This window comes from Apteryx rowi, unplaced genomic scaffold (assembly GCF_003343035.1).
Source record: "Apteryx rowi isolate R43461 unplaced genomic scaffold, aptRow1 scaffold_853, whole genome shotgun sequence".
Classification (NCBI taxonomy): Eukaryota; Metazoa; Chordata; class Aves; order Apterygiformes; family Apterygidae; genus Apteryx; species Apteryx rowi.
The window spans coordinates 234,075-260,238 of NW_020451153.1; the positions used below are offsets into that span (position 1 = coordinate 234,075).

The 26,164-nt window shown below is 46.8% G+C and overlaps 2 protein-coding genes across 14 annotated transcripts; one reads left to right on the forward strand and one right to left on the reverse strand.

The window, feature by feature from the left end:
- Window positions 1-1,299: 1,299 nt before the first annotated feature.
- On the forward strand, window positions 1,300-16,802 carry COPS7A (COP9 signalosome subunit 7A). Of its 3 annotated transcripts, XR_003257603.1 has the most exons (10): window positions 1,300-1,513; window positions 1,590-1,665; window positions 2,036-2,124; window positions 2,201-2,403; window positions 2,877-2,982; window positions 3,227-3,378; window positions 3,712-3,777; window positions 14,953-15,048; window positions 15,313-15,394; window positions 16,119-16,802. XR_003257603.1 is itself a non-coding variant. In XM_026090249.1 (8 exons), the coding sequence occupies exons 1-7, from the start codon at window positions 1,352-1,354 to the stop codon at window positions 3,749-3,751; spliced, it is 828 nt and encodes a 275-aa protein (XP_025946034.1). In that variant the 5' UTR covers window positions 1,300-1,351; the 3' UTR covers window positions 3,752-3,777; window positions 4,060-4,956. The 3 variants fall into 3 exon arrangements, 2 of the variants coding, with proteins under 2 accessions (XP_025946034.1, XP_025946033.1); XM_026090249.1 differs by lacking the exons at window positions 14,953-15,048; window positions 15,313-15,394; window positions 16,119-16,802 and adding an exon at window positions 4,060-4,956; XM_026090248.1 differs by lacking the exons at window positions 14,953-15,048; window positions 15,313-15,394; window positions 16,119-16,802 and having other exon boundaries at window positions 3,712-4,310.
- A 227-nt stretch (window positions 16,803-17,029) lies between these two features.
- On the reverse strand, window positions 17,030-24,415 carry MLF2 (myeloid leukemia factor 2). 11 transcript variants are annotated; one of them, XR_003257591.1, is made up of 8 exons: window positions 22,546-23,781; window positions 21,684-21,810; window positions 21,181-21,219; window positions 19,570-19,623; window positions 19,022-19,147; window positions 18,509-18,668; window positions 18,176-18,416; window positions 17,030-18,078 (listed from the first exon to the last, which is right to left on the reverse strand). XR_003257591.1 is itself a non-coding variant. In XM_026090206.1 (8 exons), the coding sequence occupies exons 2-8, from the start codon at window positions 23,970-23,972 to the stop codon at window positions 18,238-18,240; spliced, it is 735 nt and encodes a 244-aa protein (XP_025945991.1). In that variant the 5' UTR covers window positions 23,973-23,995; window positions 24,317-24,415; the 3' UTR covers window positions 17,030-18,237. The 11 variants fall into 11 exon arrangements, 9 of the variants coding, with proteins under 9 accessions (XP_025945991.1, XP_025945990.1, XP_025945992.1 ...); XR_003257590.1 differs by having other exon boundaries at window positions 17,030-17,618; window positions 22,546-23,780; XM_026090206.1 differs by lacking the exon at window positions 22,546-23,781 and adding exons at window positions 23,923-23,995; window positions 24,317-24,415 and having other exon boundaries at window positions 17,030-18,416.
- Between the last annotated feature and the right edge of the window lie 1,749 nt (window positions 24,416-26,164).

A 26,164-nucleotide genomic window follows, 5' to 3' on the forward strand; every position in this document is an offset into this window, starting at 1 on the left:
AGAGCACAGGAAATGCTCCTTATGGCCCTATTCACTGAGGACCTGGGGCAAGGCAACCTCTGACATTGCCTGGTTGCTAATCGGTGGGCACTCTGTTCCCTTCTTCTGCCAGTAGCCTCAGCACGGAGACCAAGCACTGAACACGCCTCAGGCACTGAAACCCCTGAAAATGGGTTGAGACAACACATATGGCTGTAGAAATGAGCTTGGAGCAATCCTCCTTTTACTCAGGCTGCACCCTCGCTGCAAGGCTCGATGGCATGAGCCCTCAAGGCAGCCACAGGCTGTATTTTGGAGCACAGTGCCCCAAAGGAGGCTTCTCTGTAACCCAACCACAGCAGCTGCAGGAGAAGAAGTAGAATCAAAACAAGTAATGAGAAGGCAAGTAAGGCCTTTGCAAACTTAGATGATACCTAGATGAAGATTTCAAGACATTACACTTACAGAAGTCTGGCACCACACAAGTCCACTGTCTTTAGTATGTGCTAAAGTGATCAAGCTGAAGACTGATTCTCTTACTCGCAAGCATGTGTTGGAGTACAAACTTGGCCTGACTGCCTAAGGTTTGAACATGGTAAAGACACGCTGTCTGAGACTGCGTTGGCTGTACTGCTGCTCCTGTTGGCTTGTTGTCACCTTTGCTTTCGTCTAACACCGTCCCTGAATTCTGAAAGAAACCAACTGTGAGAAAGTCAGTATTGGCCTGGAAATGAATGTTTCCTGACTCCTCTTTTCCCCCAGCCCCCTGACAACTCCTCTCAGCCTACTGCATGATTTATATGTAAGATAAGACCTGTCAAGATTTTATGAAAGGACCCTCTGTTTCCAGCCCAATCACTGTAAAAACGTTTCTTTTGCCTCGCAGCGTGGCAATGCCTGCAGTGAAGCCTGCCGATCGTGTTAAACTATCTCGTTTGCCCGTGAGGAGGTAACTGAGGCGTATCGCGAGCGTTTCCATGCAGGGTCCGGGTCCGGGTCCGGGACCGGGCCGCGCTCGGGCGCGGGGCACCGCGCCGTCGCCGCATCCTGCAGGGGGCGCCCTCACACCGGGCCGGCCCCACCGCGCACCCCTCAGACCGGCCAATGGGAAAGCGGCGGAGGCGGGACTGGCTGTGTCCTCCCCCAGTCAGGGGCGGGGGCGTGGCGCGGCGCGGCGCGGCCGGGCGGTGCCAGCACCCCGGAAGCGGCTGCTCTGTGAGGGGGCTACCATAGAGAAGAGGGCGGGGAGCGGGGAGTTGCGAGGGAGGGGACCGAGCTGTGGCGCGGTAGGGCCGGGCCGCGGCGGGGCTGGGAGCCGGGGTGCGGGGGCCGGGGCCTGCCGGCCGCGAGCGAACGAGCCGACCGGCCGGCCATGGCGGCGGAGGGGAAGGTGACGGGGCAGAGCCAGGAGCAGTTCTTGCTGCTGGCCAAGGCCGCCCGCGGCGCCGCCCTCGCCAGCCTCATCCACCAGGTGCTGGAGGCGCCGGGCATCTACGTCTTCGGGGAGCTGCTGGACATGCCCGCCGTGCGAGAGGTGAGCCCGGCGGCGGCGGCGGCCCGGGGCGGCCCGGCGGCCCTGGCGCGGGGTGACCCTTTGCTCTTGGCCGCAGCTGGCTGACGGCGAGTTCGCGCCTGTCTTGCGCCTGCTGACTATCTTCGCCTACGGGACGTACGCGGACTACCTGGGTGAGTGCGGGCCCCGTGCGGGTTTGGGTTTCATTCACGAATACCACCGTTTATTCCTCGATTTGGCGAATCTGCAAGAACGTCTTGAGGAAGATATTGTTAGGGGGTGAGGGCCTAGGTGCCCACGGAGGTGTGCAGGCCTCCATAAGTATGACACCAAACTGACTAGAGGCCAAGGGAAAGAGGGCTCAGAAAAGGTCTTCTGAGCTGTGAATTACCAGTGGTGGCTTGTCAAGGCAAGTGTTGCTTGGGGGATTGGTATCTAGAAGGCTTAGGAAATAGGTATGGTGTAGATGCTTGTCTTGCAGCAATGGGAGATGGAAACTGGGACTTATATAGTCTAATACCCTCCTCTTTCCCTTGAGAATAGCTGAAGCAGCAAACCTCCCTCCCTTGACAGAGGCTCAGAAGAACAAACTGAGACACCTATCAGTTGTTACTCTGGCTGCCAAGATCAAGGTAATGGCCCTATTTTTCCTCCCAGTCCTTATTCCACTGGGATTGCCTCATACTAGTTACCCTCATGTTTCCACAGTGCATCCCCTATTCAGTGCTGCTGGAACAGTTACAGCTGAAGAACGTCCGGCAGCTGGAGGACCTCGTGATTGAGGCTGTGTACGCGGATGTGCTGCGCGGGAGCCTGGACCAGCGGAACCAGCGCCTGGAGGTGGATTACAGCATTGGGCGGGACATCCGGAGGGAGGAGCTAAGCACCATCACCCGCACCTTGCAGGAGTGGTGAGGAGGAAGCCCCCCGTAATAACACCTAAAAAGGTTGAAGGAGTCGTCAGGGGCTTCCCCAGATTCTCAGACCCTCTTTGAGGGGAGGAGTGTTTTGAGGTGGTCTACTCAATCCCATTTCCCATACTGCAATGGAAAATAATTTTTCAATTCTTCTGTTTGCTTCTGGGGGGGGTGATGACAGCTCAGCAACCTTTGCACAGTTATGGCTCCTGGCAGGAGACTTCCTGAGCATACATCTGTATAGCTCCTAATCTAATGTCACTTTGTTATTTGTCCCCTGCCCCTCTGCCATGTTATAGTGTCACTACATTTTTACATGGGACTGCTGCTCCTGGGTCTTCCCTGCCTGGTTTAGTCATCACCTTCCAGTCTTGTCGGCCTCTAGAGTTGAAATCTGTTGTCTTTCGCTTTTCTTTCTGTGCTGTGCAAATCTATTTGGCCTGTTCAGTCTTATGTCTTCTCTACAGGTGCCAAGGCTGTGAAGTTGTCTTGTCAGGCATCGAAGAACAGGTTAGCCGAGCCAATCAGCATAAAGAGCAACAGCTGGCACTTAAGCAGCAGATAGAGAGCGAGGTGAGTGGGCTGGGGAGGGAGCAGCCAGTACCGCTCACTTAAAAATGACTGGAACCAGTACCATGTAGTTGTTTCTGTCTTTGCTTAAGTAAGGCATTACCTTTCCCCTAGGCCAGGGCCCCAGGGGTTTGTGCCTGAAGAGCCCTAAATCAGCTAAACGCTCCTCCACAGTACAGAAATCTGGATAGTTGTTAGCTCTTTTGTTTGACCTGTTTGTTTGGTTCTTGCTTTTCCAATATGACAGGTGGCAAATCTGAAGAAGACAATTAAAGTGACAACAGCAGCTGCTGCAGCAGCCACATCCCAAGACCCGGAACAGCACCTAACAGAGCTCAGGGAGCCAGCCCCTGGCACCAATCAGCGCCAGGCTAGCAAGAAAACTTCCAAAGCCAAAGGGTGAGGAGTGGTGGCAACTGAATGTCACTATTTGTGTGTATTGAGGAAGTGAACTGATGCAACTCCTGTTTCAAAGCAATGGGGTTACCGACTGCAGAGCTCTGCTCCCTGGACATGGGATGGTCACAGATGTAGTCCCAACTGAGCTCTGTCTCCTACTAATTTGGAGGGAAATGCGTGCAGTTCTTGGTCTGAAACAGAGTTCATAAGCCTTCCTAGTGTCCTGCCCTTCTCCTACTGAGAACATCAGCCACTTTTCTTTGTGCGCATTTGGAAAAGGAAGTCAGGGATGAGCCTTAGTGCTCCACTCTGAAATGTTCTCTCTCTCCACAGGCTCCGGGGCAGTGCGAAGATTTGGTCTAAGTCAAACTAGTTGGATCTTCCTTCACAACTGGGAGGGTGAGAGGGAGAGATATTTGGTGGGGAGGAAGGGTGGTAGCAAGGGTCCCAAGTGTGATGCTTCTAAACTCATCTCCAAGATCAATTTCTTCAACTAATTCTGCTGCGTGTTTGTTCTCTTTCCTATCTTCTTTCTTTCCAGGCAGTCTGTCCCTCTTCTCTATCATAGCATTTTACTCTCTAAGCTTCCAGTTGTATGCATTGCTATTTTCCCTACCCCTCAAGCCCCCATCACCACGACCATATGTTTCTCTCTCTCTTTCTCTCCCTGTCTTTCAACAGATTAAATTTAAAGAGCCATAAAACTGTCAGTCACCTTTGCACCAGTAGGGCATCACAGAAGCTTGGAAAGAGAGTGCTGGTGCTCAGCAATCATTTTGGCTTTGAGACCCCTGGGGTGCTTTGCTCCAGGATGCAGCTGCCATCTTTGATTGTTTTATCTTTGTTTTGCTGGGTCGGAGGGTAGTTTTTGAAGGGATTCTTTTAAAAATATATAAATATATTATAAATATCTATAAAACAATAAAAATATAGATCTATGGACATATCTATACAAACTCGTGCTTCTGCAGTGGTGTTTCATTATGCCTCATGCATCCTGGTTCTGGATATACCAGAATAACTTGTCGTGTTGAAAACCTCTGTCCAATCTATGCTTGGAATGCCCTCAAAATACTTACTTCCTGCACAAAAGAGAAGTGCTACAGCACCTGTTATTGGGATGAAGGTCCATAAAGCAGGAATGAATCGTAGCTCTTATGCAAAGAGTTTCTAGTTAGGATCTGCAACTGCTGTTGATCTGGAGAAGAGCTAAGACTTTGGCCTTACAGTGCTTCTGAACTTTGAGTTCAGCTGTGATGGAGGGAAATGTCCTGCTGGATGATTTCCTTTGAATTATCAATGAAGAAAAGATATTTTTAAGTTATCTTGTGTAATTGATTTGCATCCAGAATTTTCAAAACATGATTTTCAGTGAGTCTCAGAGCACTAGGAAGGTGCAGAGACTGGGAGAACATTCATATATTTTTGTCAGTACTAAGTGATATAGTACTTCTGTGACAAAGAATTGAGAGTAACAAAATTAATGTCAATCAGTGTAAGTTTTTGTAGAATATGTCTTGTTTTACCCATTCCTAGGTGATGTAATGTCTGGTTGAAAATAAACATTAATGTAATTGACTGCTGTGAGATGGCCAGAAAAACTCATCTGGTTCTTCAGAGGATGCATCCTTGAGACTGGCTTGATGCAGAGTCAGGCAGGTGTGAGTGTCAAACTGCTGTTTCATGTTGATGTAAGCTGATCTAAGTTGACATACATCATGAGTCCTTCCTCCACTTGATTCTGCTTATTGCTTTGTGCCAGTGCTAATAATGTTTGATTCCCTGAACCTGGATTGCTGTGTGTCAGCAAACTGGCAGAAAATTTATCCAACAACTACAACAAAAAGCCCTGGTGGTTGGCTGCAAGGGTGAGACTTTATCAGTTCATTAGCCTGGGCTAGTTTTTGTCTAGCTTAGTGAGCTGTTTCAGCTTCTTATGCAGATGAATGAGAATTAGAGCTAATGGACAAGATGGGACTGTACAGATAGGAGCAAGACTTGTGGGGATGAGACCATCTTTCTTTTGATGGTGGTAAGGCATTATGTCATCTTGGTGCTCATGCTTCACAATAAGCTGATCTGCGCCATCTTGTTTTATTTTTCTGATTCTCAACTGTCATAATACAGCACTAACCTTCACTGGGAAACCCCACTGTCCTGTGAACCCATAAACTCATAAGCGACTTCCTTCCCTGCCTGTGAACAAGGTCTGTGTGTAAGGTCACAGGGCAGGGATATACCAACATGCTGTGCCAGGGATGGGGATGTGTCAAGCTGTTCCTGGGTGACTGCTGTCACTGGTTGAGGTGTTGCAAAGAGCTAGTCCAGCCCAGCGCCTCTTCCCTGTTCTGTGACCCTATTCATCAAGCCTATTAGGTATAGTTGGTTGGTGAGGAAGTGCTTAGTAAGAGGGCTTTGGCATGATGTTCAGGCAGAAGATGCAAATCCAGCTCTAGGGAAGCATGAGGAGGGAGTTAAGCTTGTTTTGTCCCAACTCACCTGGAGAGGTCTGACTAGTTCAGTGCAATAGTGAGTTTACTTGACAAGTTGTATTTTCCATAAAACACAGGGAGAGGCTGTGATTATACTTTCATCTTTTGTTTAAATTATCTTGAGCCTTCCTCCGTCTGCATCACGTCACCTTTGCCTGTCTCAGGGGGGAAGGTCACCGTACTCTGTGCATTTACAGTTGTCTGTGAGAAGCAGTAATGTCCCTGTGCATCAAATTCTCCACCTCTTTAGGAAAGGCTAGTCTGGGGCTGAGGTGCTAATAGGGGATGTGATACCTGGCAAGCCCTGAGCACCTGCCAAATGTCTGTGGCACCTCATGCCCTTTGAAAGAGGAACCTCTTGTAAAGGCGTGGAGGTGCGATTCTAAGGAAAGAGCCAAGAATGGGCTCTCAGATGAAGTGGAAGAGCAGGACAAAGCACAAATACTAAAAGACTGTTGAAATCCAATGGGAAAGGGAGCCAGGCATTTCACAGTCACTCTGACCTTTTGACATGAATCCCTGTAATAGGGATGGAGTGGTAGCACCTCTAGGGAGATCTGAAGTGACCAATAATGGATGAGGATATTTGTGCCTCATAAGAGTCACATTGCCACTTATGGAAAACAAATATAACTACCTGGCACAGCAGCAGTAGGGTGTACTGAACATCTGCAGAGCTACCAGCAGTGCCAGAATCTGTGTTCCAAGTTTCTTGGCTCCTTTCTGACTTGTTAGTCTTTGCGTTCTTTAACCATGTTGTGGGCATTAGGTATGGAGGGTTTTTTTTAAACACCTTGGGTCCACAGTTTAAGTCCTGGCTTCAGAGTCTAGAAGTTGAGTCAGAAAAGCCCATTTTGCTCCTCGAATCAGTACCGAGAGCTCCATGCTGGTTATTCTCCGCAGTATTCTTGTCTGAGCACCCTTCATGTGCACACATTAATGCAAAGAAGCAACTGGGCTCTGGGCCCGTTTACATACACGTGCTCCCTTTAGTCTGGGGAGCACAAAAAATGGTGCCTGGCTAACAGCAAGCAAAGGGCAGGCTGAAACAGGGGCCCAACAGGGGTCTTGTTACACTAGCTTCTAGGCTATGCTGAAACCCAAGGCTCAGATACCTCATGGCTCTGCGTACGTTTGTTATCTTATTAAAGCCAATGTAGGTTTGCCTCTGTGCCTCAGCCATAACTTTATTCTGTGGCACCACCTTCACCCCTCCCTCCCTCCCTGCCCAAGGGTCAACTCAACTCTCCTGTAATGGCATTTGATAAGTGCAGTCATAGCTCCCTCTTCCTTGCACCTCTCAAGGCTTGTTGTGTTGTGGATTTCAGAAGAGTTTCAAACTAAATGGATTTGGTTGAGGGGCATTTGCACAACCCTGAAAGTCTTCCATTTTGTTTACTTTCAAAGAGAACCTTTTAATACCTCCATTAAAGAAAGGAAAGCAGAAGACAGCATATAAAATTATTTTAGACTTTTTTTAATGACTGAAACATCAGTGAGAGCTGTTCAGTGCAGAAGGAAAATATTGCTGCAAATTGCCTTGCCTGATGGCAAACAGCGGGCAGGATCATAGGTTTCCCTTCACCCTTCACCTAAAAAACCCAGCTTTTTATTTTCCTGCTCACTTCGGCCATGACTTTGAATTTCAGTCAGGGAGGATGTGAAGATTAATTAATTAGTTAACATTTGTAAATCACTTTGAAGATGGTGAGAGTGAGATAAGTACTGAGCATTATTCTTACAAGTTTTCATTTTAATTTTAAATGTCTTTGTGTTTTTAACCCTGTTTTCTCCTAAAGAAAAGATTGAGAAAGCAGGCCAAGTAGAGGCAAGCAGAAAGATCTGGACACATGACACCTTAAGCACTGGCAAGGGAATGAGGCTGGGTGGATGGCAGAAGAGGGGATATGAAGAGATGGGTTAGTCCTAGCTCTAGGAGCAGGAAATCTGCCAGCCCTCACAATACAAGTTTAAGGAATCTTGAACACTGATCCATTGCAACCCCTTGTTGTGTATTATATATAGGGCTTTGCCGTCAGGGTTCAAATAAAGGATAAGGGCAGGAGGTAGGACAGACGCTGAGTTGCTCTGTCCCCACACCTCCTATTCACACCTGGCTGTGGAGTGCGATGTCTGAATTTTGTCAGATGCTCCCCCAGCTGTCTTGTTCTAAGAGGTACCTCCAGATTCTTACTGGGAACTGGGGTTAATGATAATAATGCTCCTTATTGAATTAATGGAGCGGGGGGATGGGACAGGACAATTTCTCTCAAGGATATGGCTGTTCCTCTTCCTGTACAACATCTTCCCCCCTGATTGGCCCTTGGGAAGCTTTAAGACTGCTGTGAGGCTGCCCCCCCCCCCACAGGCCCTGCAGAAATTCTTCCAGGCTTCTTGTGGCTTCTGCTGTCAATTACAGCCACACAATTCCACTGAGCTGAGGCATTAGCAGCTATCAGCCAGGAGCTCAGAAATCCCTTTTAAGCCCCTCAGGGGACTGGGGGCGGGGGGGGGGTCAGCTTGGAGTAGGAAGTGCAAGGGAAAGGTGTGGTGGGTGTTCAAGAGGGGTCCAGGATGAGGGACAAAGAGACTGGTAAGTCATAAGAACAGAGCACTGGGTCACAGCAAAGGTCCAAGTAGCCCAACATCCTACCTTTAGCAGTTATCTATATGTGGTGACTAGGGAAAAGCATAAGAACAGGGCAAGCACTTTGCAGAACTTGCCCATATATTCTCCCATCCTCCAGTGATTTGTGCTCAGGGACTTATGGAGTCAGAGGTGATGTCTTTACATTTAATAGCTTTCAAAAGGGCTCCCTTCGATGGAAGGTGATGGCAATTTTGTTAACTGAGGTAGTTGAGGCTGTCCTTGTCTCTGATCCCCAAAAGGGACAAACGAGAGTTTTCTCAGATGGGCTAGTGCTTATCAAAGTGTTTGTCAAAAATGTCCAAACCTTATTTGTGCAGGGTTTTGGCGGGGGGGAGAAGACTCTTGACAACAGGTTTCAGAAGGCCTGGTTTAGGGCATACATGACCCAAAGGATCAAAGTCCTGTTTCCAGTTTGAAGTACAGCTGGTTTCCCCATCCCTGGGGCCAGTGCCTGAAGCAGGGACACCTCTCAGCACCCCGTTCTGCTGTGCCTCACCAGCTCAAAACCAGATCAAGCTGGCTCCCCTCAAACACTGAAAGAAGGGGAGAAACTCTCCGCCTAGCCTGCCCCTTCCACCCCTCTCCAGTGCCCTTTTTGGCTGAATAACTGGGGTATGGGAGAGGGGTACGTGTGGCAGGGGCAGGCTGTGGGGCGGCTCCTGGAGGTGGCCCTGTGCCGAGGGCGGCCCCCAGCCCCCCGGCCCAGCCTGGCCCAAGGCGGCCAAGCAGAGTGTGGGCTGCCGCTGGCCAGAGGAGCACAACAGGCCATGGAGGCGGCGCGGGAACGGGGCCAGAGCTGGCACGGGGACCCCGCACAGGGCGCCGAGCCCCCACGGAGTGTCTGCAGGAAGGTGAGGGTGGAGCAGGATGGGTGGGCAGCCTGGGCAGAGCTGGGGCTCGCAGGGCCCGTGTGCTGTCCCAGGGTGCCAGGCCATGCCCTCGCTGGCACCCACTGTGATCTCCCCTGCTTGCTCCCGGGCTGCTGGAGGTGCTGTGGAAATCACGCTTAGAAATGGGCCAGTGGGATGGAAGGAGCAGAAGAGAAACAAGGTCAAAATAAAAATAAGGGCAGAAGGAAGCCAAGGTAACCTGCTTGCACAAATGGGTTGTGCTAGTTCTGGGGTCAGCTTGAAGTTAAAGGAGTGCAACCCAAAGCGAAGTTAAAGGTGTGGACCAGCACTGCTTGGGTAAGGAGGATGGATCTTACTCACTTCTCCCAATGGAGAGACCTTCTAAAAGTGTGGGTTACCACCTTCCCAACTGAAATTAGTCTGGCAGCTTTCCATGGGATTTATAAGAGTTGTAGCACATGCTGGTGGTAGGAAATCTGCTGTGCAAGCTATATCCTCATGCATGTTCCCAGTGCCAGCCAGAGACTGGGTAGTGTGGGGTCAACCCACACTACAGAGGCTTGGGACTATAGAGACTACATCTGTGACTTTTTCTGTTCTTACAGGGCATTAGTTCGTCTCCCATACAAAGACTTTTGCAAAGGGTGGGGTACCAGAAGGTCTGGTCCACAAGATAGATGGGTGAACTGGTGTCTCAGTCTGCTTTCTTTGGAGCTGTACCCTCTCTCAAACTCTCTCAGTCAGCAGCAGCCAGGCTTTGCTCCATCCTCTTGCCACGACAGGAACCAGGCCCTGTGGGCTGAGCCCTGACTTTGCAAGACTAGGGCACAGTGCAGGTAGAGGGTTCAGCAGAGTCCCACAGACTACACCTGCAACTGCAGCTCGCAGACCTTGGACACCCTTCTTATCTCTGTTCTTTTTATGCACTGGAATAGTGACTTGTCCTATTCTAGCACCCTTCTTTCTCTGCCATCCTTTCCATGGGCATCTCTGTAGTACCAGGACCTGCAGGGCTCTTCTTTCCTAATGCCTTTTCCTAGTACTAGTCCTTAGCTGGCTATCTGTAGTACTCAGCAAAACCGCTTGAATTCTCTACAGGTTCTTCAGCCACCCACTTCTTGGGTGCTTCTCTCCACAGCTGCTCCAGTTTTTCAGGGGCATCCCTGTCAGAGCAATATAGGACAGCACTGGATTTTCATCTGCCATCTCTGCTGGGACCAGCTAGTGACAGAATCTCCCACTGCCAGGGGAAAGGAGTTCATTTGCAACAAATTTCTTTGTGTAATGTGCAATTATATTCATGTTGCGATGAATTCAATAGATACTGAAATGTCAGCTGGACTCAAGGGTTGTGCACTTCATATGGATAACAAGAATGTCCAGAGTTGTTACTGTTTGTGCATGTGTTAAAAACAACTCCAGGCCCTCCTGCTCTGAGGCACAAATGAAGCTCCAGCCAGTTCAGATCAGGAGAAAACATTTCTGGGGAGGGCTTACTTTGCCCTGCTTCCTGAAGGATTCCCTGCAGCTGCCTCTGAAGCATTTAGCAAAGGCTTCAGAGCACTGGGGGAAGAAGGATGCTCTGTTTGGTAGGAACAGAAACAAGACAGGGCCTCCTGGTGACAGAATGGGATCTCTTCCTGTTGCAAGTATTGTGTCATAATCCCTTGCATAAACTTCTCAACTGTTGACCTAAAACTGGTTTATTTTATTGTCCCCACTAGTGCTCTTGAAAAGCTGCTGCAGAATCTAACTGCTGCAGTGGTTACAAAATTTTTCTAATTTCCAGCTTAAATGTATTTACAGCTAGTTTATATTCACTTGTTCCTGTGCCAGTGTGGCTTTAGCTTAAATTGCTCTTTTCCTCCTTGGTATTCCTCTCCCTTGTGCATAGACTTTGCTTTGCTTGACTAAGCAAACCAGTCTCCTCTTACATGATGAGCTCTCTGTGCCATAGGCCATCCTACAAGCTCTTACTTGCACTTTGAATCCAGCTTTCTTGGCTAGAAATGAACATAGTTCCCATCCACAGGTGAGGTCTTATCAGCATCTTGCACAGCAACAGTAATACATGCCTATAGCTACTAGAAACACCTTCCTGATTGCATTTGTCTTTTCCTTGATGCCTCAGTAGATGCTTACAGTCATTATATGACCGACTGGTGATTTTGAGTCTTTCTTCTTTTCTGCTGCTTATATTCAAAAAAGCTCTAGTTTATAGCCAAGAAAGTCCTGATTTTAGTCCCTGTGTGCCTTTACTTTTCACTTTGGGATATTAACTTTAATCCCTTTTCTGTTACGGAGGTCTTTAAGGCCATCTACTTCCTCCTGTGTGATATTCTGATCCAGTTTGGCAATGTGTCCTTTTTAAAAAAAAAAAAAAAAATCTTTTTTTTGCTTTTCTTCCTATTAATAAGGGATGGATATTATGAGGCTAGTATTTCTGCTTCCAGCTTACCTCTGATCACTATGGGACAAGCAGCTGGAGATAAGTGTCGTTTATTCCATTCCTCCTCCCCTCTGGCCCCCAAATCTTTTATCAAGCATCCTCAGGATTTATAAACTCAGTCAGCCAAAACAGCCAGATGTAAGGAGATAGTGGAAGTAACAATAATCTAAGTGGAGTTTCCCCGGGGGGCATTTTTTGAAATGTTATCTCTAAAAAAGAAAATTCCCAGGAGGAAAAAAAACACTCAGTTACATTTAAGTCGGGTTGAAAAATACAATCAAGCCATTTTTTAGAAACTTTTGGAAATTTGAAAGTAGTTGCAAAATCTTGCAAGTGATTTTAAGCTAGATTCTATATTGAGCTCTAGTCTAAATCCTGTTGTTCTTCACCACTGGAGTCTAGCGGCATTTGTCTTTCGGATTTTAACTCTTTCCTCACTCAGATATGCATTTCTTTCCCAACCAGAATGTTGTGCCTACAGACAGCTGTTTCCTGTAACTTGGGCTTTTCTCCTGTCCTCTTTGAAATATTTGCCAAGTCACCAGTTCTCTTGCTCTCCTTCCCACTTTTCCCAGCAGCTTGGCACTCTTCCCTCTCTGATTCACAGATTTCTAAAGCCTGAAGGAACCGGTATGATCATGTAGTTTGGCCTCTCAAGTAGCAAAGAACTAGCTCACGCAAGTCTTGTGTCAGCTCTCTAACTTCTGCTTGAGACATCCCATCTAGGTTTAGGAATAGCAAAAGCTGGAAAATCCAGGTCTGTTGGTCTGATGATCACTCTACTGAAAGTCTGCACCTCATTTCCATTTGCATCATTAGGTAGCTTCAGGTTTTCTGCCAGGTTAAAGAGCCCTCTATTGTCAGAAACTTCATCCCCATATAGGTAATGCCAGCCCATGCTCAAGTTAGACTGCCTGAGTTCATTGCATCTTATGGTGCCAGTCAGATTTTCCAGGCTTCAGGTCATCCTTGTTGCTCCCTTCTTGAGTCCTTCTAATATCTTTGGTGTCCTTTTTAATGGAGTGTAGTTGGATTAGCCAGTGTTTATGCACTGGTTTCACTACTGTGGTGTAGAGAAGACACTTCGTCTCCCTACTTGATGACCCCAGGCTAATGCATCCAAGTATAACCCATCCCCACAGCTGAAGAAATATGCAGGTAACATCCTTGGTTAACTTGGTTATCTCACAATTCCCAAATCCTTTTTTGGAGTCCCTCCAGAGCTTCCAGAAAACAGTCCTCCATCTTGAAAGAGCACAGATTACATTTATGTTCCCAGATGAATGTCTTTTTGCTTTCAGTACAGCCAAAAATACTTATTGTTTATAAATAAACACCATACCAATGGATGCAGATAGCTCTGTACAGCTCATCTTTTTCCACCGTTTATAACCTTCAACTTTCCTTGTGTCCTCTGAAAGCTTCATCAACACTGGTTTAATACCTTCTTTCAGACCATTAATCAAGATACTAAAGAGTATTAGTTTCAGAACAGCATCCTACTAGAAATACTTAGCTATGCTGGGGACTCTTTTTTTTCCTTCATTGTTTGAAAACTTTCAGTAAACTAGAATTTGTAATATAGGTCCCCTTGTTCTTTTAATATATATATTTTTAATCAGAGAATAGTCTTGTGTGATTAAGTTAGATATCTTGTGTGGCATAACTTTAAGCTTCTGTACTGCTTTTGTTAACTCAACCCATGATCTCATCAGAAAATGTTACAGCTGTTGGACAAAAACAATTTTGAGAAGGTGGGAGTGAGAACATCATAACCATCTTTCTTTTTTTTTTTTTTTTTAACTGATTGCATTTCCAGTTTTTTACCTTAAGTTGGCATCAAGTCAACTTGTTTACAGCTATGGATATCATCTTATTTACTGTTTATAAATATTGGCACAAGGCTGGCTTTCCCAGGGCTGTCACATTTCCCAGCATTCTACAATGCTTTAAAAAGTATCAGGAAAGGTGCAGAGAGCTCCAGGGCTTCCAACATAAAAACATTTAAGGACAAAGTTCCTAATAGCTCAAACAGCTCTTATTTTCATGACAGATTAACAGATATGGGAAACTTTGGCTTTTTTGTTTGTTGTGTATTACTTTAAGACTATATTCTATTTGCGTGTAGCTAATGTACTCTCATCTGGTGTTATGTTATCCATCTCATCCCTCTTTCTGCCAGTGTTTCCTGTTTCTCTCCATTACACCTCATTCTGCTTACCTAATCTTCTCTATTATTTTTTATTTTTATTTATTTTTTTGCATGGCAGGCCCCCTTTTCTCACTCAGTAGGTGCCCTACTTGAAGACTTATTTCTTCAGCAAGACCCACAAGTGCCACTGAAGTGCATTGCTCTGGTGCTTCAACAAGTCCCATTTGAAGTTGATAGCTATGGGAAAAGGAGTGAGAATTGCTTTTATCTTCTTCAGATGGACAAGATGACTTGGAAGCATGCCCTTTGCACCTTACACAAACATTATTTGTTTGATTTTCATACTGGGAACATCCAATCTTATCTTTCTCCATTCTGCTGGAGGAGTTGTCATAGAAGTCTCAGAAATGTAAAACAAGATTCATCCCAACCCTTCAGCTTGCCCTGATACAACATGTGGACTATTTTTAACAGGGAACCATTCCTAATTGAAACTGTAATGAATGTGAAAATCAGGGGGATAAAAATAACCAAACTTAGGTGTGGTCTAAATGCAGAAGTTATAGTGGTTTAACCAAAAGTGGGTTTTCTAATTGTGTGGGTGTTCTTGTTTTCAGGCAGTTCAATTAAAGCTGTGCACCTTCTGTGCACACAGACTACACCTGCTTACTTAAAACAACTTACAGCCTCTCACAGATTGTCTAAAAACAGAGGAAGAGGAATAACTGAATGGTGTGCATGCATAGCTTTTTGTTGTCACCCTGCTATGCTCTGCATGCCCTTCTTTTGGATTTTAACATCCTACTTCAGTGATCAGTTAGTCAGTTTTAATCAGACCAGGGTATTGGCTGAAACGAAAACCCCAAGCACAAGTAGCGCTGACTCAGCAAAAGGCACCAATGACAGTAGATCTTACTCCCACTGAGACACAGATCTGTCATCTTTCTCCTCACCTTCACATTCTTTCCTCTTCTCCACAGTCCCTCAAGCCACTGATCAAAAAGCATTGCCATGCCTGGATCAATGCCAGCCTGGAGCAGTTGAGAAGGCTTCTTCAGCAGACCCCAGAGCAGCAGGTAAAGAACTGCCTTATGTGATAGGAGGAGTCAAAGGAGCTTTACTACTGCTCTTCTTTCAAAAACAACCTGCTGCTCCCTGAAGTCAGAGGTTCACATACTGCCATGATCTGCAGACTGGCAAAAGAGAGAACCCTCCCATATGCTTCTTATACTTACTTTTTGATTCAGAATCTCTAAAACCTCTCTCCTGGGCTCCTGCTTTTGCTTCTCAGCCTTAACACAGCATATTTTTCTAAACAGCTCTCTTTTCCATTTTGCCAGAATACCAGAGCCTTGTCATGCCTAGAGAAGGCTGAGATCTTGGAAATGACCATACAGCAGTTAGCAAGGCTGAAGAAGCCAGGTAAATCTTTTTCTGTCACCTCTCCCAGAGTGCAAGAGTACACAGTGGTTCGAGATCTGTAATGGGAGTGGCACCTAACCAGGCAGAGGGGCTGAATCCAGATAAAACTGTGTCTCTTTAAGAAAGGCATGATTGCTCATGTGTCATTCCAGTTTGCGGGGAGTCACTGTTAGAACAAGTTATGCCACTAACATCACTGTTGCTACACTTCTATCTGTTCTTTGTCAAAATTAGGAATTCCATGCCCAAAGATAAATGTATCCTCATATCTTAAAGTTCAAAGGTAACTCTTCCCCCTGCTATGTCCATCTGCCTGTTCTCATTCTCAGACATTGCCTCAAAGAATGGCCAGGACTTTGCTGCTGGTTACTGCCACTGTCTCAATGCTGTAAGCACCTTTCTAAGCTCAGTTGGTTCTTTGATGGATCAAAACATCAGATCTCACATCTTGCATCAGCTAGAGACTACCACTGAGATGAAGGCTGCTATTGCTCCAACTCCTTCTCCCAAAGTCTGGCAACCCCAAGGTGACTTGCCCTCCCCTAAACCTCTCCAAAGCCCTGCTTTTCTCCACGTAGCTACTCCTTCAGCCTTGCTTTCTTCAGGACCTGCCTTGACTATGACATCACCAGAGACTCAGTTCACTCCCAGGGGGCAGCTGGCTTATCCCTCTCCAACACTTACTTCACTGTCTCAACCAAGTTTCTTCCCTTTGCTTTCCCAGATGCTGGAGACCTCTCCAACTGCACCCCAGATGTGGAGGCCCTGGTGAGCTATCACCTAAAGAAGAGGACTCTAACCGTATTGGGGTTTTCTATGGGACAGCTCAGAGTGTGGAAGTGGGGACAGAGCCTGCTCTCAGCTCTGTGCTTCCCTGAAGGCTGGAGCATGCGAGAACTCCAAATTTTAAGGGGCCAGATTCTACATCCTATTTTCAGGGCAGGAGAATCGGTACTCAGTGATGTGTCTATCCCTCTATTAGTGCCCAGATGTACAACATGGGAATACAGAGCAAGATCCTAGCACAGCATGTGCAAGTGGTAGATTTAAGTCATGCATCATTTCCTTTGTTCTGTTCCAAATACATTTATGAAAGGGTTTACATAACAGTGTTTGCTGTGGCAGGGAACTGCCTCAAGAACCCAGGAGATCTTTTCTAGTCCTGTGTTTCTAATGACTGCCCTTCTAACTAATGCTTTCTAAGTTTCACCTAATACTCAAGAAGTAAGAAAAGACCATTATTTCTCTGCAACTGAGGCTGTTATTAATAAGAAAATAGCAGAGATATTCCCTGGATTATGCAGAGATTGTGCAGACCCCAGAGGCCCACTCAGGGCTGCACAGGATGACCAGGAAGCAATGAACACCAACAAATCCCCTTGGAGTGCATTGTGAAACGACAGCAATTAAAGGGTATTTTTGCAAGTGGTGGGTTCCTGGGTTTTCTTTTACAATTTCCATGTTGTCATTGCGCATTATTTCATCATTTTGTAACTACAGGGGAAGGCTTTACAGAAAAAAAGCCTTAAAATTAGACACCAAGGTTCCTTCAGATTTCCCAAGGACATGAAAGAGGTTACTTAGTTCCACAGCTGGCATACTTAGATTAGCAGAAGGCAAGAACTGATCCAACAATTCTTTACAGTTTGTTTCTTTATTCAGTAAACATCTAGTTACAAGTTTCACAAATTAAAAAAGTGAGGGAGCTGACTGAATAGGGGCCAGGGGGACAACAGGCTGGTCCAGCTTTTGTTTTGCTCCTCCCTTCCCTATCACACACATCCTTCTGCTTCTCCATAGCTGCACCAAGGAGCAGGAGGGGAATAGAAGCCTTTGTCCCAGTGAGGGGACTAACACAGGGTTCTAGCAGAATTTCCTCTTTTGTTTCACAGGGGACTAAATACAAACTTCAGAACCAGCCCAACCCAGCACAGAAAAAGTGGAAAGGATGGAAGAGGCAAGGCCGCAGCTTCTCATGCCCACCACTAATGGCAGAAAGAACAGAACCAAGGGAGAGCAGAAAAAGGATGGGCAATGAATGTGTTCCTTGCACATCAGTGAGATTCTCCATGCCCCACTGCAGCACCCAAATGGGGCAAGAAGAGCAATGCAGAAGATTAGTTGCTTTGTTTCAACTCTTAAGGGTGGAGGGGGAGGTTAATATTAAATTTGAGGAGGGTCCAAGTGGTGCTTTGAAGGGGCTTCAGAGTTTCACTGTCTGTACCTGGAAGTAAGGGAAAAAAAGGGAGAATATAAAAAGAATAAGTAGTGATTAGAAAGCAGCACAGAAGACAGATAAAGACAAGTTTAAACTTGAAGTTTAAAGAGTGAAAACAAATCCCCAGTTCTAAGCACTAGATCACATCCTAGTGAACCCCATTCAAACCACAGGAGAGCAGACACCAACACTTATCTGCTTTGCCTAAACTCAACTGGATTCCATCTTTAAAAGTAGACGAATTGACTACAAATGGGCTCTAAGTTTCATACAATGACAATATAAACATTAGCTGCTTGTCTCTACAGATTGATATTCCCACACCATTTCAACCAGCAGTTAAGGCTGATACCACACTTTTTTCTTGAAGACAAAGCTAACTTAAACAGCTTCCACCTTCCCCACTCAAAATATCCATCTTCCTCTGCTGTCCAGATTTAGTGGGAAAATCCATTTCCAGCCCAAACTGCAAAATAGTACAAGATTGGGGCAATAAAAAGAAAAATCATATGGCTAAGAGGCAACCACACAGTGGAAGATGAGAAAAACTTGTTAAGACTTACAAGAATGTGTAGGTAGATTTGGGGGTGACAACACAGCACCCCCCACAAAGTCTGCTTTGCGTTCACCAGTCATACCGACGGGACTGTCTGGAAGGAGAATCCTCAGGGCCCTGGATTGCAAGACGAGTCCCCTCAGCCCGGCGGCCATTGCTGCCTTCATGACGTCGATAATCCAGCCCCCGCTGCGGCCGGAAACGGGATGTCTCTCGCCTCCACTCATCATCAAATGCAGCTGCATCACCTACATAAGGAAAGAAGAACAAGCTCAGTTGGGGAGGAGGTGGGAAAGTGGCATCCAGATTTGCTGATGAGAAGGACACAGACAGTACTCACTTTCATCCATATTGATGTAGTCCTGCCTCTCCTCCTGGTCACCTGTACGATGGTTCCGGGATCGCTGCATGATGTGGGCTCGCTCCCTGATGTGGTGTCCAATCGACATTTGCTCCAGGCCACTGTCTGAATCCCTTACAGTCCGTCTAGTTTCACGTATCTGTGGACAGATTCCCATGCAGAATAACATTTCAATTCATCCTCCCAGCCCCATTAGGCACTCAGATTCTTTCCTGCAGTATTTCAGTCACATACCACCACCACTACTCCCAGGATGTCAGAAGCAACATAATAATGAGGGAAAAATGGATTCCCCCCTGCCAGTACTTCCTATCCCCTCCCAATGGCCCTCAGCATGGTTCAGTGAGTCACACTGGGTTCCTCAAACAGCAACTGACTGCAAAGCAGAAGTGCTGTGGGTGGCCAACACCATGTCATCAAATGAAGTCTATCCACCCACAGCAAAACCAGCTGCCTAGTGCTTGGTAGACAATGCTCCAGTCTCCTCCTTACCCCACCAGGTGCTGAACGCATCTCTGAGGTCTCTTGATAGACTTTGGGCCCATCACCCAGGTTGGAATAGGAGATGACAGTTGAGGAGGTAAATGTCTGGCAGTTGGCACCACTTGTCATATGCTCCTGAAAGAAGAAATGGGGAATAGTATAGAGAAGGGACCAGGGGGAAGAAGAGATGCCAGTTGCTTCTCTCTCTCTGTAAAACAAAGTGGTAAGAAATTACATATAGGAAGAGTACAGTCCCCATGGGTCCATCTTTCTGAAGAATACCTCTTCCTATTAATTCTGGTTCCTTGCTGAACAAGTCTACTTCTGCACCTCTTTCCTCACCCATTTCCCTCCCTGCACTCAGCAGGCATGCCCCAGGAACAACCTATCCACTGCTCCAGCCTGGACAGCAAGCCGAGGTTATAGCCTCTGCCACTTTGGCAGCTTGAGCATGACCAATACCAAAGAATCATAGTAAAACGAGAGACAGTAAAGAGGATGGCAAAAGCACCCTCAGCGCTGCTCTTAATATGAACCATTATATGGAGGATTCTTACCATGTTTCCAATCATGTCGTTCATCATTCCAAACATATCTATGAAGCCACCCGCCTGAGAAGAAGGAAAATAGAGTACAGGACAGTCAGTTTGGAAGGATACAGGAGGAAACAACAAATCATCTGCAAAGGACATAAAACTGCTGTCTAAGAAGAAAAAAAAACTTGTTCTTTTCCCTTTCTTTCAATAGGGCAGAAAAGACAGAATTTAGGGTTGCTGTTCTCCCCAGTCCCTCAGGTTTCGTAGCCCAAACCTTCTGTCCCTCAAGATCTCTGGATAGGACAAAGGGCATTTTTTTTCTTTGGGTCTGATTCCTGATGCACTGGGATTCATGAGTCCTTGCACACAGTAAGGTTAAGAGAAGAAAACTCAGAACATGTACAATGGTCTTACTACAGAACAGCCATCCTTGTGGACGTTTTAACCTCATCATTGTTAACCCACAATTTAAACCACAAAGATGTTTCTGTGCGTTGTATTTGTTCTAACATAATAATAAGTTCTCTTATTTTCCCTATAAACACTTGACTGTTTTTCATCTTGTAAACCTAAAGGCTTTGCTAATATACTGGGCCAGCAGGTCTCACAGGTTAATTGTGCAACATGTAAACAAAATTACTATGTCAGTTTAAACTTGCTGATTTTTTATTTTGAGGAGCCTCTTTTTCTTGTTTTCAGAGGACCAACAATCATGTGCAATATTATTATCCTTTGAAGTCTATTAATCCTTCTCAGAACTAGAACAATTCCAGGATGCTTAACCTTTTTCACTGAGGCAATCCTGCAGAGCAAGTCAGCTTAAGTTACTGAAATCTGGAGTAACCCCTTTCCATTGTATTTTAGAGGATGACAAAATCCATACAATCCAAGAACGATGCTCTCACTCATGTACAGACATTCTCATTCCATTCCTGTTCACCTGAAACATTCTGTTGGCTTTTCCATCTTCCACTGCTGGCCAAGGAGGTTCAACGATCACCTCTGCCTAATAATGGCCAAGTCTTCTCCCTGAGTTGTCACAGTTCCTTCAGGAGCTCCAAACTGAGCTCCTTGGTTTCTTTTTAGACGCATGAGGTTAGTAAGAGTCTATCTGCTCTCCCTAGATATTATCTGTCCCTTTTCTTATGGAGTATTATGCTGTAACAGCTTTAGAACTCTTCTCTATTTGAGGTTCAAATACAAACCCCCAATATAAGAATCTCTCCTCTAAAACAGCTCATAGACTTGATTTAAACATTAGAGAGGAAACAAGAGACTGGCCTGAAGTCACACAGCAAGTCAGTGAAAGAGCTCCAAGAGAAACCGGCTGCTTTTGGTTTCAGTTCAATACTCACTTCACTATTCCATTTACTATGAATCTAAAGCTCATTCTGGTGTCCTCACCTTCCCATCCTCACTGCCTGTTAAGACAGACTATCTTGGTCACAGATGCTACATTTTAGCACTACTTGCACAGAGCACTGACTCAAAAGAGCCACTAGTTGTGAAGCCTCAAATAAGATCTAGTGACCTTATGAAACCTGTGGGACTGGGAGAACAGCAACCCCAAATTCTGTCTTTTCTGCCCTGTTGAAAGAAAGGGAAAAGAACTCAGAAAAACTGAGGACTCACCATGCCCAGCATTCCAAAGGGTGAGACAGCTCCTGCCTGCTGGGACAACAGAAAAACAGAACAGAGAATGATCTTACAACATCCAGCTATTAGAACCTCCTCAAAGCACCCTCATCCTTTTTGGAAAAAAGGACTGGTAACACTCAGACCCAACAAATAGTGTGAGAAAATACCCCACAAACTCATGGTAGTTCAAATTATACCACCCCTAACAAAACAGACAGAAGCGATGCTCATAAATTTCTCCCAGTTATATTGACTTAGGGCCTTGAGAAATCGTATATATCCCTTCCCTTCCTCCCATTCACCCTAGAACGCAGTTGCCAAGGAATGTATTAATGAAAGTGGAGCAAAGAAAAGATGCAAGAACACCACTGTTTTAAGAGGCCAGTTCTGCCTCCACCATCTGCGTGAAGGTGAGGGGCAAGCCCAACCATGGTGGAAGACAGCAACCAACCAGGCAGTTTAAGAAATCCGATGCTGTACTCAGCTCCTCTTTTTACCTGCATCCTACGACTGGCCTGGCGAGCCCCAGGTGTGGTCCCATCAGTGATGCCAAGCAGCGGGCCAAATCCAAAACTTCCAGAAAGCATGCGGTTCATGTGCTGCCGGTGGATAGCAAAAGGGTCCCTTCAGAAGGGTTGAGAGAACAATAATGAGGAAGGGATGACAGAACACGAAGCCCCAAATAATCCTCCTGTTCTGACTCTCAGTTCCTCTTACGTAACTGTGACTGTACCTTCCTCTCCAAGTTGAGAGCCCAGAGGCCCAAAAACTTAGTGTTGTGTATGCAAATCCTTGGGACTGGCAGATCCCATCCTGTTTCTTGCTATTTTGGGTAGTACACCCTAAAATCCCTCTCAGGCACTAACAGACCTCTGTTCAGAAACCTGTTTCTTGCTATTTTGGGTAGTACATCCTAAAATCCCTCTCAGGCACTAACAGACCTCTGTTCAGAAACAGCTAGTACTCTGCTCCTACTAATGCTTTAAGGCCAAGCGTGGCTTAAGTCCATTCCAGAACCTCACTGTTCTGATAAAAGCCACTTCTCAGATCTGCAGCCCAAGTATCACCATCCTTTCATACCCATTTCCTCTTGTGCCAACAAAATCACGTAAGTTAACAGCTCTGCTAAACAAATCAAGCTCTTCTAGAGGAGAGCTTTTCATTTTCCAGGGAAGTGCATGAAGGCCCTTCTGGCTCCGCAGAGGACTACACCTAATGGAGTTAGATAGCATGCAACCCTAGTTATTGCCCTCTCATCCCTTCACGTGTGCACAAACACTCAAACACAAAGACTGAAACCTTCAGAATACACTGCATGGCCTGACACTAACTGTTTGGCATCCCTCCTTCCCCAAGCACCTCCATCTGCTATTCTTCTGCAAGGTTATGTTTACACCTGTCAGAGGCTGAGACCACATAGAGCTTCTGTTCCATACTTCAGTGTGGGAGGGAAAGGAAACATTAATTAGGGTCTCTAACTGTTTTCTCTTCTTGCTTTCTTTTGCAGCCTCCACTTTGAGGGCTGTACATATTCACCACATGCTAGAGGAGCAAGAAGAGAGAAAGGAGAACAAGGAAAAACTGTCACAGAAGACAGTGGACACAATAAAAAAAAGTCTGAGAAGCATCATAGCATTCCTTTGCACCTGTTATAATCTGGATTTATCTTTCCTGAAAAGTATATAGTATTCCTGAGATCACAAGAGCACCTAGTACAAACCAATACTTTTCTTTCTCTACTGGAAATACTTTCCATAATAAAAGCTAGACTCACACCTGCCACATCAGTGAGAACATACAGTCATTCTGTGACTAACTGGGAGATCAAGGGCTCTTCTCCTGCTAATTTGTTTACAGCTGATAAAATTCTTGCTTTATCATCAATTTTATAAGCAAAAACCTGACTTTGTTCTTCTACATAAATTAATTTCATCGAATTTCTAGTAGTTCCATGCTTAACACAACCAAATTCTTACTGTATTACATTCTAATCCTTATCTGCTTTGACAAGAACTGTCAATTCAGTTTCACTGCCAAATTTTATCAATAGCATCCAATTTCTGGATTGTGTACAGAAACAAAAATATTCAGTAAAATGAATCCCAAGAATAGTTCTTGGAACGTTTGTTAGATTTCAAGACTCATACAATCCCATTTTAAAACTAATTGTTGTCATCTTCTCTTTACTTAGTTCCTTACAACTTTACAACTGCTTTAGCAGTCTTCTCCAGCTTCATGAATGATATCCTGTGTGGAACAGTAACAAGCACTTTACAGAAAAGTAGGTTTTACATAGCTGAAGTCTTTCCTTTTCTAAAAAAATAAAAATAAAAAACCTTTTAACAAAGAAAAAGGTTAGGTATTCTAGCACACTCTTCCTTAGATGATGCCACAGTGCATTTTGTCCTAGTTTAGTTCATTATGCTTTCCTCCAAAAACATGCTCTAATATTGCTGAAATCAGACCAGCATGAAGCAGTTATTCCCGGTGCTACCCCTTCAAAGAATGTTTACAATTTTCTCCAAACAGCTCCCAGGTTGCAGTATTTACTGGAACCTTCAAGGCCCTGTGTCCATCCATTTGGACATTAGGATAGAGTATACCTGGTGCCCTCCTCAGCCTCTCAGCTCTGTGGGGAGCTCTGTCTACGCCGCAGCTACCAGCGCTCTCTCCCGCTCGCCCCCAATTCACCTGCCCTCGTCCTCCCTCCAGAACAGGACTTGGAGCTCCGCTCACATGGCAAACAGGGGATCCTCTGGCTCGCCATCCCTCATTAACCGGAACATACTTCCCTTGATCGGGGCGGTCTCTGCAGAGAGGAGAGGGGGTGAGCACAGCCGGGGGTGGGGGGAGGAGCGGCAGCGACACCCCGCCCCACAGCCCGACGCAGCTGCCCCATCGCGGCCAGGCCAGGCCAGGCCAGCGCTCCCCACCGCGGCGCCCGAGGCCAGCTCCGCCCGGGCCCGGCCCCGCTCGCGCCCCTCCCCTGCCTGCCGGTGCGCCGGTCGGTGGCGGGCGAGGTAAGCGGCCCGTCCTCTTCCGCAGCAGCGGGGCACCTGCGGTCGCTCACGCCTCGGCTCCCATCGCGGCCTGCACCCCGCTCGCCCCTTCCGCTCCGCCCCGCCCGCACCAGCCGGCTCAGCTCGGCTCGGCTCGGCTCCCCTCGCCCCGCGCAGGCGCGCACGCAGGTGGGGAGGAGGGGGGAGAGGGGAAGCGGGTCCGGCGCCCCGCCCCCGCCTCGCGCAAGCGCAGCCGTGCGCATGTCCCAATGTTCTACAGTCACTGCCACCGCCCCGAGGAGGCAGGAAGTGACGCTCAGCCGGCCCCGCCCTCCCGGCGCTGCCTCCGTTGCTGTCTCCCGAGGCCGTTGCTCGGCAGCAGCGGGCGCTGGAGCCGCAGGACGCTTCCAACGCCACGCGGCCCCGGGGAACGGCGCGCTGCGGCTGGCCGCGAATAAAAACGTGCCCCAGTCACAAAGAGCCATTGTTTCTGCGGTAAAGCTGATGGCAAACGGCTCTGGCAGTGTTTCTGATTTGCTGCTGATCCTCCCGCTGTAAGATGGGGGGGCTGGCTGGGGAGGCCAGCACTAACATGGGGGATCAGAGTAACGGGACACTCTGACTGGGCATCTCTGCCAAGGTCACAGAGACGGGAGACAACTAGCATGTAAATGTCACCACAGAGAAGAAGGTGGTTGCCATCTGGCTGCTAATAGCAATAGCCCCCAACAGTTTGTGACCAGTTAGTTCAGTGTCTGAGTCTGCAGCCACGATCTCTGAGTAGCTACAGGGAAAGCACTTTGCCCAAGTTTCCTGGAGAATGTGGAAATGGAGGAGGTCACTGACCAGTTTGCTTGCCTGTGCTGAGGTGATGGACAGCATACGTACACCTGTGTTCTGCCTGGCAGGGACACCAAGATTTGACAGCAATATGGAGGGTATTTTATAAAACAGCAGTGGGTCATCACTGTCCTTGGGCAGCAGCCTAGACCATGTGAGGCACAGATATTCAGTATGTTCACCTACAGTGGCAGAGGGAAACCCTAACCCACCTGGTGGCCAGCACAAATGAACAGTGTAAAAGCCTCTTGTGTACTCATTTAACCATCCCTGGGGAATGCTGATTGTCTTCAGCTACCACCCGTTTCATTGGATTAAAAGGAAGACAGCACATTGACTCATTCAAGCTTGAGACCAGTGCACACTTCCTTAGTGGTATTTTTGTTGACTGTTGCATCCTGCCCACTATGTGCAGGAGCCAGACTAAACCCATGCCAGAAAACTAGAAATAGCAGGCTGCAAGATGTGGTTGACAAATCAAACTCCTGGGATGTGGCAGCAGCTATGTCCTTGGCTGTCAAAGTCTGACAGAGGAAAATGAGCTGACAGCATGCTCTGGGGTGGAACACATAGGGGACTTGGCAACAGTTCTTGCTATGGTAGGTCTCAAAATAATACAAGAATACAAGACCTCTCACTGGAGGCCTGTGCCTATATGCATGCAGAAGACTCTTCAGGTGTCCCCCGCTGTGCCCAGTAAGTGGCATTCTCCAGAGGTTGAGAGTGAGCATCCACAACAATGGAAGCTGTGGATAGCACAATGATACAGGACCGGTGGATGGAGACAGATACCATGGGCAGGGCACTGGCTAAGCAGAGACAAAACTCTTAGGCAGTGCTTGTTACTGAGACTGTTCATAGGTGAACTGGAGAAACATTGCCCTGTCATCATCTCAGAGCTGATCTGCAGCACAGAAGTTCATACAAAGCCTCTGCTAAAGCCATTGTCCTCTTGAGGCAAGAGACAATCTGTCCCAACCTCTCTGTCTCTTTTTTGCAATCTTGAATCATCCCTCAGAGACCTACAGCAGTCTTGAAAGCATTTCCTGTTTGGTGTGTTTTCTTTTACTTTGAGTCTGGTGTGCTGTTTGATTGGAGTATGTGGAACTGATCCAGAGTGGCAGGATTCAAAAGCAGGT